At 41.8% G+C, this 16,338-nt stretch overlaps 1 protein-coding gene across 5 annotated transcripts in view; it reads left to right on the top strand.

Annotated features, from left to right (window-relative positions):
• The window catches only part of AdSL (adenylosuccinate lyase), a 184,864-nt gene that overhangs the window by 29,521 nt on the left and 139,005 nt on the right, over positions 1-16,338 (top strand). For all 5 annotated transcript variants that reach the window (XM_067098251.1, XM_067098247.1, XM_067098250.1 and 2 more), the window contains exons 5-6: positions 6,202-6,353; positions 6,464-6,681. In XM_067098251.1, coding sequence (XP_066954352.1) covers positions 6,202-6,353; positions 6,464-6,681 — 370 coding nt within the window. The remainder of the gene's footprint in view (positions 1-6,201; positions 6,354-6,463; positions 6,682-16,338) is intronic.

Raw genomic sequence — 16,338 nt, 5'->3', positions numbered from 1 at the left:
ACAATGTCGGAGTGGGATATGCCGGGTATCCCAAAACAAAACTTATCAGTTCTCTCTCCCAGACAAAGCTTCTGTATTTACAGCTGAGTTATGTGCAATAGTATCGGCCATAAAAATAATAAGAGAAGTCTCATATAATAATTTTGTAATTTATAGCGACTCCAGAAGTGCTATAGAAGCTATTCAAAGCTATAATCAAAAAATAATATTGTACAACATATAAAGTTCTCTCTCCATAAATTGTATAATAAGGGAAAAAATATTGAAATATGTTGGATCCCTGCCCATGTAGGGATTAAGGAAATGAAGAGGCTGATAAAGCAGCTAAAGAAGCGTCCACATGACAAGAACAAATGTAGACATCCCTATCAGTGACTATACAAGATATATAAAAACAGTCCTTGTAAAAAATGGCAAAATATATGGAACGAAGAACCTGAAAATAATAAATTAAAACAGATAAAATCCAGTGTTGGAAAATGGAGTTCATCATATCAGAGAGAAAGACAAGCACAAGTAATTCTGACACGTCTTGAATAGGCCATACTCGATTGACACATGGACACTTAATGAACAGTCCATGTGGCCCTCTTCCCAAATGCCCAGATTGCAATGTGCTGATAACAGTTAAGCATATACTGTGTGAATGTCCAAAATATAACCTGCAGCGATTATCAAATTTCGGAAATAGACCGATAGAAGAAATTTTGTCAGAATCTTCAACGTTCTCAATAGCACCCATTTTAATGTTTATGAGAAGCTGCAAATTAATTGGAAAAATATATAAAAAAAAAAAAATCAGAATAATGAATTTTAAAACAAGTAAATTTTATGATTTTACTAATTTATTTTGAATTTTTATATACCTTTTTAGTGAGTATGTATGGAAGCATGAGTTTAAATGTATTTATTGTATGAGTGTGTTCCAGTATGAAAGCGTATACCTTTTTACAGCTTTTAATTTCATTTTCATTCATCATCATTGACAAGTGACTTATTAGGTCCCAGTGCTAGGCTTCTAGCCTAGACTTATCATTCCATCCTAATCCTTCGGGCCAGCCCTATGAGAGCTGATGGTCAGCTCAGTGGTCTGGTTAAACTATTTTAATAATAATAATAATTGCCGAGATTTTCGCGACCCCTCTCGGACTTCTTCCAAGCAGAAGTCCCTTTTGCGAGTTGGACTGCAAGGGCTTAGACCTCCCGGAGTTTCTCCAATTTCTTCGCTTGCTCCCGTTGAAGAAGGGGAGCTGTCAATTGCATCGGAACCTGCAGTTGAGGAACAGTCCTCGACTTCATCAGCTTCTTCCGATTACCAGGTCTTGACACGTTTGCTGAAGGACTTGTTTGGGGACAAGTTTCAACCCTCTGCTCCTCGCCTTTCCTCCTTCGCAGTTAACCTCATCAAAGTCACAGAAGACTTCAGGTTTTGTGAAGATGGCCACGTCTCTCTCTACGAAGAGGGCCTTTAAGAAAGTTCAGGAGTGGATGGACTCCAGGAAGGCCCAGTACAAGACTTCTTTCGCCCTGCCTCCGTCAAGATTGAGTGTGAGAAAGCGGGGATTTGGTACGAGACGGGAGAGGATGTTGGTTGGAGAGTTCCTTCCTCTTCCCAAGGGGACTTCGCCAGCCTTGTGGACGCTCCTAGGAGGTCTCTCCTTTCGTCAGCGAAGGTGTCCTGGACGTTGTCTGAAACTGATCACCATCTGAAAGGTCTCTTCAGAACAATGGAAGTTTTCAACTTTCTGGACTGGTGCCTGGGAGTCCTGGACTTGCAGGCCCGAAGCCCTGACTCCATTAGTCTGGGAGACTTATTCAGCGTCCTAGCTTGCATGGACAAGGCTGTCAGGGATGGCTCTGAAGAACTGGCTGCCCACTTCTGTACGGGGCTTTTAAAGAAGAGAGCCTTATACTGCAACTTCACTACGAAGTCAGTCTCTCCTTCACAGAGGGCAGAGTTGCTGTTCGCCCCGATGTCTAGCCATCTTTTTCCCCAGTCCTTAGTCAAGGATACTGCCGCCACTTTGCAAGAGAAGGCTACTCAAGACCTCCTGGCCCAGTCTTCTAGACGTCCAGCAGTCCCTTCGACTTCTTCCCTTGGGCAGGCTTCCAAGATACAGAAGCCCTTTCGTGGAGGAGCTTCTTCGAGATCGTCCTCTTGAGGAAGAGGTCTCTCCAGAGGTAGAGCCCCTTCCAAACCTAGGGGCAAGAAGTGACTCTGTGGACCTCCAGACACCTGTTGGAGCCAGGCTTCTTTCCTTTGCAAGAGCCTGGAGAGAGAGAGGGACGGACAACTGGTCCCTCGAAGTCATCGAAAAGGGATACAAGATCCCATTCCTCGTCTTACCTCCGTTGTGCACGAAGCCCAAGGATCTGTCGCCCTCCTATCAGCAGGAGAAGCAGCAGATTCTTTTCGACCTGCTCGAGCAGATGCTCGAGAAGAGAGCTGTGGAACAGGTGTCAGATTTACAATCCCCAGGCTTCTACAACAGGTTGTTCCTGGTCCCGAAGCAGTCAGGAGGATGGAGACCAGTCCTGGACGTCAGCAGGTTGAACCATTTCGTTCTGAAAGAGAAGTTCAAAATGGAGACGTCCCAGTCGGTTATAGGAGCCTTAAGACCAGACGACTGGATGGTTTCTCTGGATCTCCAGGACGCCTACTTTCACGTCCCTATACATCCTCTATCAAGGAAGTACCTGAGGTTTGTCCTGCGGGGACAGGTATATCAATTCAGGGCTCTCTGCTTCGGGCTAAGCACAGCCCCTATGGTATTCACGGTGTTAACGAGGAATGTGGCGAGATGGCTTCACCTTGCAGGGATAAGAGTCTCGCTTTATTTGGACGATTGGCTCATTCGAGCCTCGTCGACGTTTATCTGGGGATTCAGATGGATTCAGTGGCTTTTCGAGCTTTTCCATCACAAGAAAGACAGCAACAGTGCTTAGACAAAGTTTCAGCCTTCCTGCGGAAAGAAACATGCTCGGTGAGGGAATGGATGAGTCTGCTGGGGACCATTTCATCGCTGGAGAAGTTTGTTTCCCTGGGGAGACTACATCTCAGACCACTTCAATTCTTCCTTGCAGAGAACTGGCAGGACAAGGAGGATCTGGAAGTTTCTCTGAAGATCTCGCCAAAGGTGAAGGATCACCTAAGGTGGTGGCTTGATCCTCAAAGTTGGCAGAAGGCGTTTCTCTCAACCTTCAGAACCCCGACCTAGTGTTGTTTTCCGGAGCGCGTCGACATCGGGATGGGGAGCAACACTAGGGGAAGAAGTGTTGGGCACCTGGAGAGGGGAACAAGTGTCCTGGCACATAAATCTCAAAGAATTGGGGGCGATTCAGATGGCCCTACTTTTTCTTCGAGGGACGAGTCACAAACCGAGTAGTCCAGATCAACTCGACAACACCACGGCCCTGGCATACCTAAAGAAACAGGGAGGAACTCACTCTCGGTCCCTGTTCGCTTTAGCAAAGGACATCCTGCTGTGGGCACAGGCCCGAATATTACGATCCTCACGAGGTTCGTCGCAGGTGTGAGAACGTCCGGAGTGCAGATCTTCTTGTCGGCAACAACAACTGCTGCCGACCGAGTGGACCCTGCACCAAGAGGTTTGTCAGGGACTGTGGAGGCTATGGGGACGTCCCTTGGTGGATCTCTTCGCGACTTCCAAGACGAAGAGGCTTCCTCTTTACTGCTCCCCTGTACTCGATCCAGGAACGATCTCAGTAGATGCTCTTCTCTGGGATTGGACGGGGATGGACGCGTTATGCCTTTCCCGCTCAAAATCCTCGGAGAAGTCATCAGGAAGTTTATGCTCGTCGGAAGGGGCGAGGATGACATTGATCGCCCTGTTTTGGCCTTCGAGGGAGTGGTTCACAGAGGTCTTGTCCTTCCTAGTGGACTTCCCGAGAACACTGCCCATGAGAGTCGATCTACTCTGTGAGTCAGATAGCCGACTTCCTCTTGTTTCTGAGGAGTGAAGTCAAACTAGCGGTCCCGACTATCAAGGGATATAGGAGTATGCTATCAGCCGTTTTTAGGCATAGAAACCTGGACCTGACTAACAACAAAGACCTTCACGATCTATTAAAGTCATTCGAAACCACGAAGGTGCCTCAGCAAAGGACTCCTTCTTGGAACTTAGATGTGGTGTTACGGTTCCTGATGTCCAGTCCTTTCGAGCCTCTCCATTCTGCGACATTGAGGAACATTACCAGAAAGGCTATTTTCCTAACCACTCTAGCGACTGCGAAGAGGGTTAGCGAACTTCAAGCCTTCAGTAAGCATATAGGCTTTAAAGGGCATAACGCAGTTTGTACTTTAAGTCCTACTTTTTTAGCAAAAAACGAGAACCCGTCTAACCCTTGGCCCAAGAGCTTCGAAATTAAGGGTATGGCTGAGATTCTGGGTCAAGAGCCAGAGAGAGTCCTGTGCCCTGTGAGGGCTCTCAAGGTCTACTTGGACAAAACGAAGGAAAGTCGAGGCCCTCGGACAATCTATGGTGTTCAGTGAAGAGACCGGACTTACCTATGTCGAAGAATGCACTGGCGTTCTTCCTGAGGAACACGATTAGAGAAGCCCATATATGCTGTCAAGACACTGATTTTAAACTTGAAAGTCAATGCTCACGAGGTGAGGGCGGTTGCAACTTCAGTGGCTTTTCAGAAGAATATGACACTCAGTAACATTCTGGGTGCCACATTTTGGCGTAGCAACTGTGTTCGCCTCACACTACCTGAGAGATGTGAAGACGACATACGAGAACTGCTGCTCGCTAGGACCATACATTTCCGCAGATACAATCCTGGGGGCAGGGAGTGACACACATCCTATCCTATAGAAAATGGTTAGGAAGTGTTTTTTATGGTTGTTGGGTCGACCGCCAGAGGCGGACTTCCCACTCTTTAGCTTTAGTTTTGCTATCCTAACTTAGTTAGGCTTGGTCAGGTGGTTGTTTTTACTTGTTTTGCCCTCATTGTATGGTCAATATGGTCTAGTCACATCGTGGTCACGCCCCATTGACAGATCATCTAGAACTCACCAGCTATACAGGTCACTACCTTGCTGGAGACTAGTAAAGCAGAAGCGGACTTGGGTGACAGTAATCACGAAGTCAGCTATGCTAACAGGTAAGGAACCAAGGTGTCAATCACCTACATGTATTATGTTTCCTAAATCCTGTTCTGTCTGTACCCACCTCCAATGGTGGTATTCAGCTATATATATATCAGACAGGTAAGTCTTATGAACAAAATGATATTTTAATGATAAAATAAAGTTTGTTCATACTTACCTGGCAGATATATATATTCATAGTGCCCGCCCACCTCCCCTCAGGAGACAGTGGCACTAGAAAATCTGAATAGAAAATGGGAATGGTTCCTGATACCCGCCTCCCAGCGGCGGGAATGGGTACTAACCACCTGATCTCCCACTGCGTGTGTCGTAAGTTTTGAAATTCTGTCGGACTATCAGAGAGTACAGCTATATATATAATACCTGCCAGGTAAGTATGAACAAACTTTATTTTATCATTAAAATATCATATTCAGTACAATAATCGTGGCAAACTAGGATGTACCCATTTCTCCCGTTAGCGGTTTTTTTTTTTTTTTTTTTACATACAGTATCTTTGGATCATTGGAAGTCTTCATAGCAGATTGTTCATTGGTGAATGTTTCCTTCTAATTTTAGAATGTGAAAGGTCTATACATTAGTTAGGGCTAAACCTGTATTACAACAGTAGTGATTTGATTCTTGGAGCATCCCAGCAAAGCATGAATGCCAGTGAAATCAGTTTTAATAGCCACCCACTAGTACTTGTAAGTCAGTTCATAAGATGTTGAAAGGAGTATTGAAAATTTTCACGCACCATGAAAAAAGCATGAGCGTAGCTTAGAATCTCAGTATTTTAATTCTGTTAATTAAATTTAGAGAATGGCTGAACCTCATGATTCACTTATGGTTATGGTATAGTAATTAAGACTAGCATTTATTGTAGTTTCTCAGCATGTCTTCTTGGCTTGCAAAGACAGACCATGAGTTGCTCAAAGGTATGAAGTTAGGAAGAACACATCTGTTGAAAGGTATAGCAGGATACTAAGAGTATGTCTTTCATCACATAGTTAAATTTTTTTACTGCCAGTTGATCTTTGTGAATATTCTCAATTTCATCAATAAAGTTAATGTTGTCCCTCTAGGTGATGGAGAGAAAGTGAAGAAACTGGATGCTCTTGTTACACAGATGGCTGGTTTTAATAAGTCCTATTCTGTCTGCGGACAGACATACACTCGTAAGGTTGATGTGGAATGTCTTAATGTCTTAGCATCACTGGGAGCTACAGCACATAAAGTAAGTTCATGTACTGATGCATCTGACTGCACTCTGATGTGTGATATACATATTAATAGAATTGTTTTTGGTATAGGAAAGATTATTTTTATTGGAACATGTCTTTCCAGATTTGTACAGATATTAGACTTTTGGCAAATATGAAAGAGCTTGAAGAACCATTTGAGAAAACCCAGATAGGATCAAGTGCAATGCCTTACAAACGTAATCCCATGAGAAGTGAAAGGTGCTGTGCCTTAGCACGTCATCTGATGGCTTTGCCGGCAAATGCTCTTAACACTGCAGCTACTCAGTGGATGGAGCGCACATTGGATGATAGTGCAAATAGGTAGGTGACAAGTGTCTAGTTTAATCTCCTAATAATTGTATTTTGTAGTGGAAAGAGGCTTAATTTAGTTTGTGAAAATCTTTGTTGTTAGTACTGTACAGTAAAATAGATAATTAAAACAGTTTGTGGAGACTTAGTTGCAAGTACAATGAATAGATAATTAAAACAGTTTTCTGTAATCCTTGTAATCACCATGGAAGATTTGAAAACTGGTGATGGGACAAATGTGTGTGTGCTTTTTTATTTTTTACCTCTCCGGTTCATGAAAGAAAGAAATCTTTATACAGACGCATTCATCATAAAATAGCTGCCGATATTTCAAAAAGAACAGTTCCACTGCACATACAATAGTCGGCCAACTCCATTTTTCTTGAGATACTTACAGTGATCCTAATTCTGCTATTCCAGTCTCCATCATAGAGAGCAGGAAAAGGAGAAGGGCACTAGAATTTTGACAGATTGGTTTGTGTAAAAATTGTTTTATTGTAAAAGTAGTTTATCACAGACCCATCCATCGTAGAATAGCCTGATCGTTATTTAGGAGGGAGGAATAAGAGGTTGGTCCAAGAATGAGGAAATTCCAGCCAGAAGTCTATTAGAAAGGAGACTGGGAGTTAAGTTCAGAGGTCTGGTTAAACAAATCATTCATAACTAACTAACTAACAAAGACAGATCCAGAGGGAGTATTTCCATATCTTAAGATCTGCAGTGGAAGAAAATCCGAAAGACTTCATTATGACCAATGTGTAACATTTGTAGAGCTTTCCATTATTGGTCATTAATGTGTCCATTAATTAGAACACTATCATACATTACTGTCTTTTGCTTAGGTTGAAACACACTGTTATACTATTAATTTCTTGAGCAACTACAAGGGTGGCACCACACATTGTTTACAACTTTCCACAGGAGCCGACAGCAGCAGAGTGTTTTGGTGATAAGGTCTTACTCATTTCTTATATACAGTATAAAAATTCACAATCCCTTATCCAACTTGGGGCTAGCTTTGTTGTGGTTTTTGTATTTTTTCAGATTTCAGAATTGGGGTATGCTCTGCAAATACACAGCACAGTTTATTTTCAATGAAAACATTCTATGAAACTAAAAAATATACAGCATCAAAAAGAACCCTAATTTTCATATAAAGTCGTGTATCTCGCGATTCTTAAAATTGTTCCAAAACATGATTTTATCATATATATCCTGTATAGTGCAAGATGCATTTTCAGTGTGATACACGAGGCCATGCTTAACCCTCTAACACCGAGCCTCTATTTACAAAAACGTCTCCCGTATGCCGGCGGCGTTCGGGAGTTAGCGCCGAAGCAGAAAAAAAGTTTTTTTAAAAATCACAGAACGCTTAGTTTTTAAGATTAAGAGTTCATTTTTGGCTCCCTTTTTTTGTCATTGCCTGAAGTTTAGTATGCAACCATCAGAAATGAAAAAAAATATCATTATCATATATAAATATTGAAATATATGACAGCAAAAAAAAAATTTTCATATATAATTTTATACAAATCGCGCTGTGAGCAAGACGGTTAAAGCTAACGGGTTATTTTTTTTCTTTGTATTGTATACTAAATTGCGATGATTTTGGTATATAACAAATTGTAAAACGATCAAAGCAACACAGAGAAAATATTATCACAAAATGATGCATGAATTCGTAACGCGCGGACGTAAAATTTTTTTTTTTTTTTTTTTTTCAAAAATTCACCATAAATTGAAATATTGTGCTAGAGACTTCCCGTGTGTTGAAAAATGAAGTTAATTGATTGAATATTACTAGACTGTAAGTGTTTTAGCTTACAATTGCAGTTTTCGACCATTTCGGTCGAGTTAAAGTTGACCGAAAGTAGAATTTTTTCTATTTATCGTGATTTATATGAAAATATTTCAAAACTGATAAAAGCTACAACCATGAGTTATTTTCTGTTGTATTCTACATGAAATTGCGCACATTTTCATATATAAACGTTTATGTAACGACTAATATAAAACGGTGCAAACATTACGACAACGTGACGAAAGAATTTCTGAGATGTTCGGCCGAGTTACCGCGCGGACGTAAGGAAAATGGTTTTTTCAAAAATTCACCATAAATCGAAAAATTGTGCTAGAGGCTTCCAATTTATTGCAAAATGAAGGTAAATGATTGAATATTACTAGAATGTAAGAGTTTTAGCTTACAATTGCCTTTTTCGAACATTTTGGTCGAGTTAAAGTTGACCGAAGGTTGAAATTTTGGCAGTTATCGTGATTTATGTGAAAATATTTCAAAACTGATAAAAGCTACAACCATGAGTTATTTTCTGTTGTATTCTACATGAAATTGTGCACATTTTCATATATAAAAGTTTATGTAACGACTAATGTAAAACGATGCAAACATTACGACAAAGTGACAAAAGAATTTCTGAGATGTTCGGCCGAGTTACCACGCGCAGACGTACGGAAAAATTTTTTTTTTTTTTAGAAATTCACCATAAATCGAAATAGTGTGCTAGAGACTTCCAGTTTGTTGCAAAATGAAGGTACATGATTGAATATTACTAGAATGTAAGCGTTTTAGCTTATAATTGCGTTTTTTTTTACCATTTCGGTCGAGTTAAAGTTGACCGAAGGTTGAAATTTTGGCAGTTATCGTGATTTATATGAAAATATTTAAAAACTGATAAAAGCTACAACCATAAGTTATTTTCTGTTGTATTCTACATGAAATTGCGCACATTCCATATATAAAACTTTATGTAACGACTAATATAAAACGGTGCAAACATTACGACAACGTGACGAAAGAATTTCTGGTGCAGACGTAAGGAAAAGGTTTTTTTCAAAAATTCACCATAAATCGAAATATTGTGCTAGAGACTTCCAATTTGTTGCAAAATGAAGGTAAATGATTGAATATTACTAGAATGTAAGGGTTTTAGCGTACAATTGCATTTTTTTACCATTTCGGTCGAGTCAAAGTTGACCGAAGGTTGAAATTGTGGCAGTTATCGTGATTTATATGAAAATATTTCCAAACTGATAAAAGCTACAACCATGGGTTGTAATTTGCTATATTTTACACGAAATTGCGCACATTTTCATATATAAAACTTTATGTAATGGCCAATATAAAACAGTGCAAAAATTAGAACAAAATGACGAAAAGAATTTCTGAAATTTCCGCCGAGTTACCGTATGGACGTAAGGAAAAAGTTTTTTCAAAAATTCACCATAAATCGAAATATTGTGCTAGAGACTTCCAATTTGTTGCAAAATGAAGGTAAATGATTGAATATTACTAGAATGTAAGAGTTTTAGCTTACAATTGCGTTTTTCGACCATTTCGGTCGAGTCAAAGTTGACCGAAGGTTGAAATTTTTTGTAGTCGACGTACAGTACGTCCACTCGGCACCCAACAGACAATTTTAGTCGACGTATGTTACGTCCAGTCGGCGTTTAAGGGTTAATGTGCAAGTTTCTTTTTACGTTAGATTATAGTAGTCAAGGCCTTCTATGCTTGTCTAAGTTTTGGTAGATACCGTTGATAATGCACATTATATCTAAATTAGCTTGTACCTAATAGATAGGCCTAGAAGCAAAAGTTCATTAGTTTAAATGTAAATCTTTGTACATTCAACCAGGGTTACCAAATTGTGGCTTCTCTAAGAATTCATTACTATTTCCTATAATTAACAACCACTTACTATTGCATGCAAGACACTAGCACACACAAGAGGAAGTACTGACATAAAACAACCGAATCAAGAAACAGCTGTTTGTTTATGTTAGTTACTGTAATTTTCAACTGTGATTCCCATAAATAAAAATAAAATTTTTATTCATCTTTTACCTAATGGAGAGAAAATGTTAAGTATACCATTACATTTAAGATTGTAGCTGTGGCTGAAGAAACGAATACTGTATTGTGCAGGCCACAAAACATTTTGGAAGAGGCAAATGCAACAACAGGAGTTTTTGATGATGTGTGTGTCATGAAATTTTGTCTTTGAATCACTTCATATGTGTTCTTTTTAGTTTTGTATTAAATTTTGTGAGTTGTGAGGTTCCTTGTAGCAAAACCTGTTATCAATGTAGGCTGATAGTTATTCATAAAATTTTATCTTATTATAGCAAAAAGTTCCAAAGACTGAAAGACATTATGGGAGGAGAGTATTTAAAATTTAACGCTCAAAGAGTAAGTTCATTAGAATATTAGAAAGGTATTTGGGAAAGATGTATAAATTACAGTATTTTATTCCCTTAAATTAGTTACAGGCAGTCCCTGGTTATCGGCAGGGGTTCCGTTCCGACGGCATGATAATAAGGGAAAATTGGCGATTTTTGGTGCTTATCGGCACCGATAAGTGCTGCACCGATTTTCGGTTATCAGCACCTCTGTTAGGTGTGTATCGGCACCGATAAGTGGAAATCGGAGCATATTGATGCCAAAAATCACCGATTTTCATCCCTAGACAGGCGCTGAAAAACCGGATCACCGATAACCAAGCCCACTGATAACCGGGGACTGCCTGTACTCTATATTTTGTATTAATGCATAGAAAGCATTAAATGAATTTTTAAGTTTATAGAAGTAACTTACCAGGTAACTACATAGTTATGAAATTCTAGTAACCAGCCGCTAAAATTTGAAAATTTGCAGTAGCAATTCTTTTGTTTTGTTTTTGGTGTAAGTAACTAGCCCTGCCTACTTTCAGGGAAGGAGAGGATCAACACAGCAAAGAGGCTCAATTTATTTCTGGGATTTCATAGGCATTACTGGTTGGTAGCTTGAAGTTATCGGTGAAGTATTTTGGATTCTTATGGTTGCCTTTTGGCATTTATTTAGTGAGGATTACTTGTTCAAGACAAATTTTCAGAATTTTGATATTTCCCTTTTTTGAGATTTAGTTAGTCAACGTGCTTTTGACAACGTCTGACGCAAGTAAGTCTAGCACTTGTTATTGCAGCAAGGGCTGCAATACAAGGTTGACTTTTGCCAAATATGATTTGCATACATTATGTACGAATTGCAGGGGTCAAGTTTGTTTAATAGATCTGACTTGCGCTGAATGTGTTGACTGGGACCCTAGACAGTGGAAAATTTTGACTTCTCTCCTTTCCAAGTTGGAAAGAGATAGGAAAAGGAAAGTGACTGCTAGGAGTGACAAGTCATTAGCTAGCCAGAAATCTTTGAAGTCTTCCTCTGATGTTCTTGTTATTTCTGTCATGTTCCCAATTCTCAGTCCTTCATCTATACACCTGTTCCTGTACCCAGCTCTCATCCAACCCCAATGCCATTGCCACTTTAGAAGCAAAATTTGATTGTAAGTGTGAGTTGTTGGTGAATTCTATGGCCCAGTTAGGTGATGCAGTCCGTGCGCTTATAGACCGTGAGAAGAGTTGCTCTTAGTGAAGTGTTAATGGAGGAGCTGGCTGTCCGTCCTGCTGATTCTCCTAGGCGAAGGCCCCTGACATGCTCCTCTGCACGTGGAAGAAGTCATACCGAAGGCCTAAGGGAGGTTGGTGGGATCTGCCCACGGGCAGTTGGCCCCTCAGTCTCACCTGTAGTCAAATCCCAGGTGATGGCAGAAGACTGTTGGAAAGACATCTTTTCGGATGCACACCATCCTTCCTCCAGTTCCGAAGCTTCAAGTCCTGAATGCAGGCACCAATGGCATTTTAAGGATGAATCCAGACCACTGAAAAGGTCTGCAATGGATGTGTGTAGCACTCCTCAGGTGCCTCTTAAGAAAGTTAAGGAGGCTGAACCCTCGTGTAGCTTTTGGAACAGCACAGAGCATTTTTCTCCATAAGTTTCCCATGTGAAGTGTCTTGTTTCGGAGCCCAAACAGTCTCCAACAGTTTCTGAGTGTAAGGGCGCTGCGTTAGAGCACCCAGTGGTACCCGAGCTTCCTTCTGCTTCCGAGCACGCTTTAGTGACAGAGCGCCCTTCACCTCACACACACTCCTCCAGACATTCTTCGGCATCTTGAAGTGTAACAGCTATTTCTTCAGCTTCTAAGACTTCAGAAGCGCCCAGACATTCAGTAGCGACCAGTGGCTCCCAAGCGCTCTGTATCTTCCGAGCTCCCAGTAGCTCTCAAGCACCCAGCTATGCCCGAGCTCGCAGTAGCTCCCAAATGCCCATCAGCACCACTACTCCTTTCTACTCATTGTTCGGCGACAGCTTCATCTCTTGCGGTGTCAACTGTTGTAGATCTGGGTCTGGCTCCCATCCAACAACAACTGGGCGACATTTTGAGTTTTTTGAAACCTCAGCCTCCTCCCTCTAGCGCTGTAGATGTGCCCTTGTCTCCAGTTTCTTCAGCCAAAGAGGAGGGTAATGTTCCAGAGGAAGAAACTCCTACTACGGTGTATTCAGCTCTCTTGCATTTTCTGCTTCAAACTTTTCCTAATTCTTCTCACCAGCAGCCCCTTCTTCTGCGGCTTTCGTTTTCCAGATGAGTAGTCTTCCATCGGAATCATCCAATCTCCCTAAATTGGTACTCTCTACTTCGGCTAGGAAGGCTTTGAGTAAAGTTGACTGCTGGTTAGCAGACGAGAGAGCAAGGAAAGGCTGCGTTTTGCTACCCCCCTTCGTGTTTGTTGCGAAGGAGACACTCTTATTATGTTACCAGAGAAGCTCCTTCCCTGGGTGTGTCTGCTTCCTCCCAGGGGAACTTCTCAGGTCTCATTGAGTCCTCTCGCAGGTCTGCCTTTACAGCAGCTTAGGTGATTTTTCGTCTGCCGAACTCGACCACTTACTGAAGAATATCTTCAAGGTTTTTGAAGTAGTCAGCTTCCTGGATTGGGCAGTAGGCACCCTTGTCAAGAAAATTCAGGACTATTCTTCAGTTCCCATGGACCTCTCTTCGGATCTTCTGGGCATGCTATCCTGCATCGATTTAGTAATAAGAGACACTTCTCATGAGTTAGTTTCCACTCATTCAATGGTCATCTTAAAGAAAAGAGAGCTCTGGTGCTCTTTTACCTCAAAAGGGGTTACGTCAGTGCAGAAGTCGGCCCTTCTCTTCTCCCCTCTAGTACGTGACTTCCTTTTCCCACAGTCGGTGGTTAATGGGATCGCCTCAGACTTACAAAAGAAGTCTGCATAGGACCTCCTTTCACAATCCTCTAAACGTGTTAGGGAGAATCCCTCTTTCAGCACCAAGTCATCTTCATCTTTGCAGCATCAGCCCTTTCGAGGGGCAGGCAAAGGTTTCAATCAAGAACTAGAGCTGACATCCGCTTTTCCTCCAAGGCTGTCAAGAAACTGTTAACCAAACCTTCCCCCAAGCAGTGAGGACAGTATTCCCCATGCAGCAGTGGGTGCCATGCTCCTTCATTTTTGGAAAGAATGGAGCAAGAGAGGAGCAGAACAGTGGGTTGTAGAAGTTCTCAAGAACGGCTACTCTATTCCCTTCGAAGAATATCTGCCCTTAGTCAAGAAGCCCATCGCCCTGACTGCTTATTCGATAGGCTCAAGAAAGTTTTCTGCCCTATCAAAGGAAGTTTCATCCCTTCTTCAAAAAAGGGCAATAGAGGAAGTCATGGATGTAGAATCAGAGGGATTTTACAATCACCTGTTCATGGTCCCAAAGTCTTCAGGAGGATGGAGACCAGTGTTTGGTGTCAGCGCTCAAAATGTCTTCATGCAGAAGACAAAATTCAGAATGGAGATGAATCGCTCAATTCTTGCATCCATTTGTCAAGGGGACTGGATGGTTTCCATAGGCTTGCAAGATGCGTACTTCCATGTCCCCATACATCCAGACTTGAGGGAGTACCTCAGGTTCGTTTTTTGCCACCAGATATTTCAGTTTCAGGCCCTATGCTTAGGACTTTCAATAGCCCCTCAAGTTTTCACCTACGTTCTTGCTCTGATAGCAGGTTGGCTCCATCTAGTGGGCATCAACATTGCTGTCTATTTGAACAACTGGCTCATTCGTTCTCCAACAAAGGAAGGTTGCACGAGGAACATTCAAAAGACCCTGCTTTTAGCAAAGGAGTTTGGACTGTTGATCAATCTTCAGAAGTCTCAACTGGTTCCCTAGCAACAGATAGCATATTTGGGAATGACTCAGAATTCTCTTCTTTTTTGGGCTTTTCCATCTCCCAAGAGGGTAGAATCCTGTCTGAGGACAATAGACTTATTTCTCTCCCTTCAGACCTTGTTTGGCCAACAAGTGTGTGAGTCTCCTTGGGATGTTAGCTTCCATCAAGCAGTTTGTCTCCCTGGGGAGACTTCACGTGAGGGTACTTCAGTTTTATCTCAGAGACAACTGGGACAGAAAGAAACATCCGGACTCGTTCGTTTTCCAGGCAACCCAGGACATCAAGAAACACCTGCTTTGGTGGAGTCCGAAAACAGGTTGCTATGCAGACGTGTCCGATTTAGGTTGGGGAGCTCTCCTAGGGGACAAGGAAGTCTCCGGGATGTGGTCACAAGAACAGAAGACCTTGCACATAAATGTGAGACAACTGAAAGCAATCAGTCTGGGATTGCAAGCTTTCACGTCGGAAGTCCAAGACAAGTTCATTGCAGCACACTCGGACAATACAACCGCCCGTCCTATATCAGCAAGCAAGGGGGAACTCATTCCTTCTCCTTTTGCGAGGCGGCGAGATACCTTCTTCTCTGGGCTCGTCAGAACCAGACAAGAATAGTAACAAGATTTGTACAAGGCAAAATGAATGTTCTAGCAGACCAACTAAGTCACAGCAACCAAGTGATACCCACAGAATGGACTTTGGATCCATTGGTCTGCCTAGACCTTTGGAAACTGTGGGGAAGGCCGACAATAGACCTATTCGCGACCTCCAAAAATCACTGTTGTCTGCTTTATTGTTCACCAGTAAAGTATCCCTCAGCATAGGCAACAGATACCATGCTTCTAGACTGGTCTGACAAGAATCAGTATGCCTTCCCTCTCTTTGGGATGATAAGCAAAATGATAAACAAGTTCTGATCTCACAAGAATGCCTCAATGGTCCTCATAGCCCCGTTTTGGTTACTAAAGGAATGGTTCCCAGACCTGATACGTCTCCTAGCAGACTTCCCAAGACTGCTTCCTCAAAAACACAAGCTTTTCAGACAACCCCATCTCAGGCGATTCCATCAGGGGTTATCTACGTTAGCTCTAATAGGATTCAAACTGTCAAGAAGCTCCTCACAGCTAAGGGCTTTTTGAGAGCAGCTTTGGAAGCTGTCTCTAAATGCAGGCGACAGTCATCATCCAATGTCTACCAAGACAAGTGGGCTATTTTCCACACTTGGTGCTAAAGAAATCGCATCTCATCTTCTAAAACTTCTGTGACAGAGATTGCTGATATTTTGTTGTTTCTGAGAACTTCTAGGGGCTTATCCTCTTCCACTATTAGGGGTTACAGAGCCATGTTAAGCTCGGTATTCAAACATAGGGGCCTGGATCTTTTTTCGAATCAGGAATTATTTGATCTTACTGTTTGATACTTTGAAACGAAAGGACATAGAACAAGTGTCATGGAACCTGGACGTGGTACTTAAATGGCTTTCTGGTCCACCTTTCAAACCTCTTGGCTCTGTTTCATTAAAGGATGTAACCAAGAAGACCCTCTTCCTAGTAGCTTTAGCTACAGCCAAGAGAGTAAGCAAGATTCAGGCTCTTGATAAAAGAATTG

The sequence above is a fragment of the Macrobrachium rosenbergii genome, chromosome 54, assembly GCF_040412425.1.
Source record: "Macrobrachium rosenbergii isolate ZJJX-2024 chromosome 54, ASM4041242v1, whole genome shotgun sequence".
Taxonomy (NCBI): Eukaryota; Metazoa; Arthropoda; class Malacostraca; order Decapoda; family Palaemonidae; genus Macrobrachium; species Macrobrachium rosenbergii.
Note: the sequence above shows the minus strand (reverse complement) of the source record. Positions and strands in the feature narration are given on the sequence as shown.